Raw genomic sequence first — 2,566 nt, 5'->3', positions numbered from 1 at the left:
ATTAATTTTTTTATTTCGGATTGCCCTTTATAAGTCAAATTTAAAATTATGATAATATTTTGAACTGAATTATTATAGTTAAATTCATCATATATATACATATCTACACATATATATATTTTTTTAGGTTGCATCATAACGATCAGACTCTTTTTTTTAAAGGTTCTAATTCTTGCAACTTTATAATTTTGTAGAGTTCTAAAATTTACAATTCTATTTTGATTTTTTTAGAGGTTCTAAATTTTACAACCCCATAATTTTATAGAGTTCTAAAACTTACAACTCTATTTTAATTTTTTTTTAAAAGATTCTAAAACTTACAATCTCATAATTTTTCTTGATTGGGTTCAAAAGTTTAAAAATTTACAATTCTATTTTGATTTTTTTAGAGGTTCTAAATTTTACAACTCCATAATTTTATAGAGTTCTAAAACTTGCAACTCTATTTTAATTTTTTTTTAAAAGATTCTAAAACTTACAATCTCATAATTTTTCTTGATTGGGTTCAAAAGTTTGCAACCCGTATGTCTTAAATATGAATCTGACCAATAATGACAGATAAACTTCTAGTCTTGAGATGGTATTTCGGTACGGAAGAAGGCCTGAGAAGAGAAAACGTGTAGATAATTTTGTGTGCCAAACATCATAATGAGATTAAAGTAGATGAGTAAAGGACAAATTTTTCTATCTCTATTTTTATTTTTTTTTTGACAATTCTATCTTCACACATTATCTCACACCTTCTCTCACTTCTTGCAATACACTCACTTTCTCTGCACAAAGTTTGCTACGTGGGTCGTAATAATCTGCCCTCCCATGCCTATATATTGACGTCTTAAGCAAACCTACTACTTTTTTCTGTATTTATTTTTTAATTAGTCAATCAATTTTTTTAATTCTCCACTTTTGTTTTGATTGGTTCTTTTTCATAATATTTAAATATGATTAGTTGCTTTTATATCTGAAGGATTACCCCCATTCATGTATAACAGTTTTCTAAATTTCCTCACGTTATTTTTCATCAAATTCCTCACTAACACATTTTACTCTTTCTTCACCTACCCACTTCTTCTAGGAAGTTTTTCAACCTCCCACGTGACAATTGTAGTTTTTTTGTTTTGTTTTTTGTTTTGTTTTAACAGGCGGTATAATCGTCCATTTATGAAAATACAAACACGCTAAATTACTTGGTAAATCTTTCAAAGGGTGTATAACGAAAAAATTATATAAATTATAATACGTTGGTGTCATAGTCCTATTTTGTATGAATATAAAATAACAAAGTATATTTACATACTTTTCATTTGAATTAATAATGGTAGAAACTTGTAGTAGGACTAGGACCTACTTTCTTTTGACTTTAAGCTATATGTTTTTAATTGAATCGGAGTCTCATTTCTTTAAATTAATGAATGTACACAATCGTAGTAGGAATAAAACGTTCGCGTTGATAATGTGTTATAAAAATTAAAAAAATACAAAACTAAGAAGAAAACTTTAGAGAGAAAAACGAAAAAGAGAAAGAATTTTATTAATCTTGTAAATGTATATAAAATAAAGAGCTCTAAAGCTCTATTTAAAAGAAATTTTTCAACAATATTTACTATTACTATTTTTATAGTACTTATATTTATAGTTACTATTTATATAATAAAATTTTGATATAAACAATAATTTTGACTCATAGTGATTTTAATTGAAGTGGACAACTACTGTTCAGGACCTTTGTTGTTATTTTCAGCATCACAAAATTGACCCTCTCTTAGTCTCTCATTGCCTAATAAAAATCTACACAGAACAAACCAATCTAATCCATTAGGAAAAAAAAAAAAAAAAAAAAAAAAAAAAAAAAAAAAAAAAAAGGAAAGAAAGAAAGAAAATGGTGGCAACCACCAAAGATGAATCTCTGGCAATATCTGAGTCAAATTATGATAGACTAAGCGAACAAAGAGCTTTTGATGACACAAAGGCTGGTGTAAAAGGACTTGTTGATTCTGGGATAACTAAGATCCCTCGTTTCTTCTGCAACCAATCAAACGACATCAACAAATACTCAATATCTGGAGAATCCCAGTTGAGTATTCCAGTTATAGACCTCAAAGGCCTAACCAAAGATCCAATTCAACGCGAGGAGATCGTTGAGAGAGTAAGAGAGGCGTCAAAGACGTGGGGCTTCTTCCAAGTCGTCAACCATGGAATTTCTTTGAGTGTTCTTGAGGAGATGGAAAATGCGGTACGTCAGTTTTTCGAGCAAGACACGGAGTTGAAGAAAGAATTCTACACCCGGGATGTCACTAGAAAGGTCGTTTACAATAGCAATTTTGATCTGTTTAACTCTCCCATGGCTACTTGGAGGGACACCTTTTTCAGCTTCATGGCTCCTAATCCTCCAAAGCCTGAAGAATTGCCCGAGGCTTGCAGGAAATATAGATTAATGATCAATTCATTTCAGTCATGTCACTTTGTCAATTATGAAGCTGTTTTAGAGTATACAAACATATGATTATGGTCGTCCATGAATGCCACGGTAGTATAACCAGCAGGAGAGCCAAGAATATATATATAT

The 2,566-nt window shown here is 29.9% G+C and overlaps 1 protein-coding gene across 1 annotated transcript; it reads left to right on the top strand.

The window, feature by feature from the left end:
- Positions 1-1,859: 1,859 nt before the first annotated feature.
- On the top strand, positions 1,860-2,542 carry LOC21384704 (1-aminocyclopropane-1-carboxylate oxidase homolog). Its single transcript, XM_010113578.2, has one exon. The coding sequence runs from the start codon at positions 1,880-1,882 to the stop codon at positions 2,501-2,503; it is 624 nt and encodes a 207-aa protein (XP_010111880.1). The 5' UTR covers positions 1,860-1,879; the 3' UTR covers positions 2,504-2,542.
- The last annotated feature ends 24 nt before the right edge of the window (positions 2,543-2,566 follow it).

The sequence above is a fragment of the Morus notabilis genome, unplaced genomic scaffold, assembly GCF_000414095.1.
Source record: "Morus notabilis unplaced genomic scaffold, ASM41409v2 Scaffold1000, whole genome shotgun sequence".
In the NCBI taxonomy this organism is placed as follows: domain Eukaryota; kingdom Viridiplantae; phylum Streptophyta; class Magnoliopsida; order Rosales; family Moraceae; genus Morus; species Morus notabilis.
Note: the sequence above shows the minus strand (reverse complement) of the source record. Positions and strands in the feature narration are given on the sequence as shown.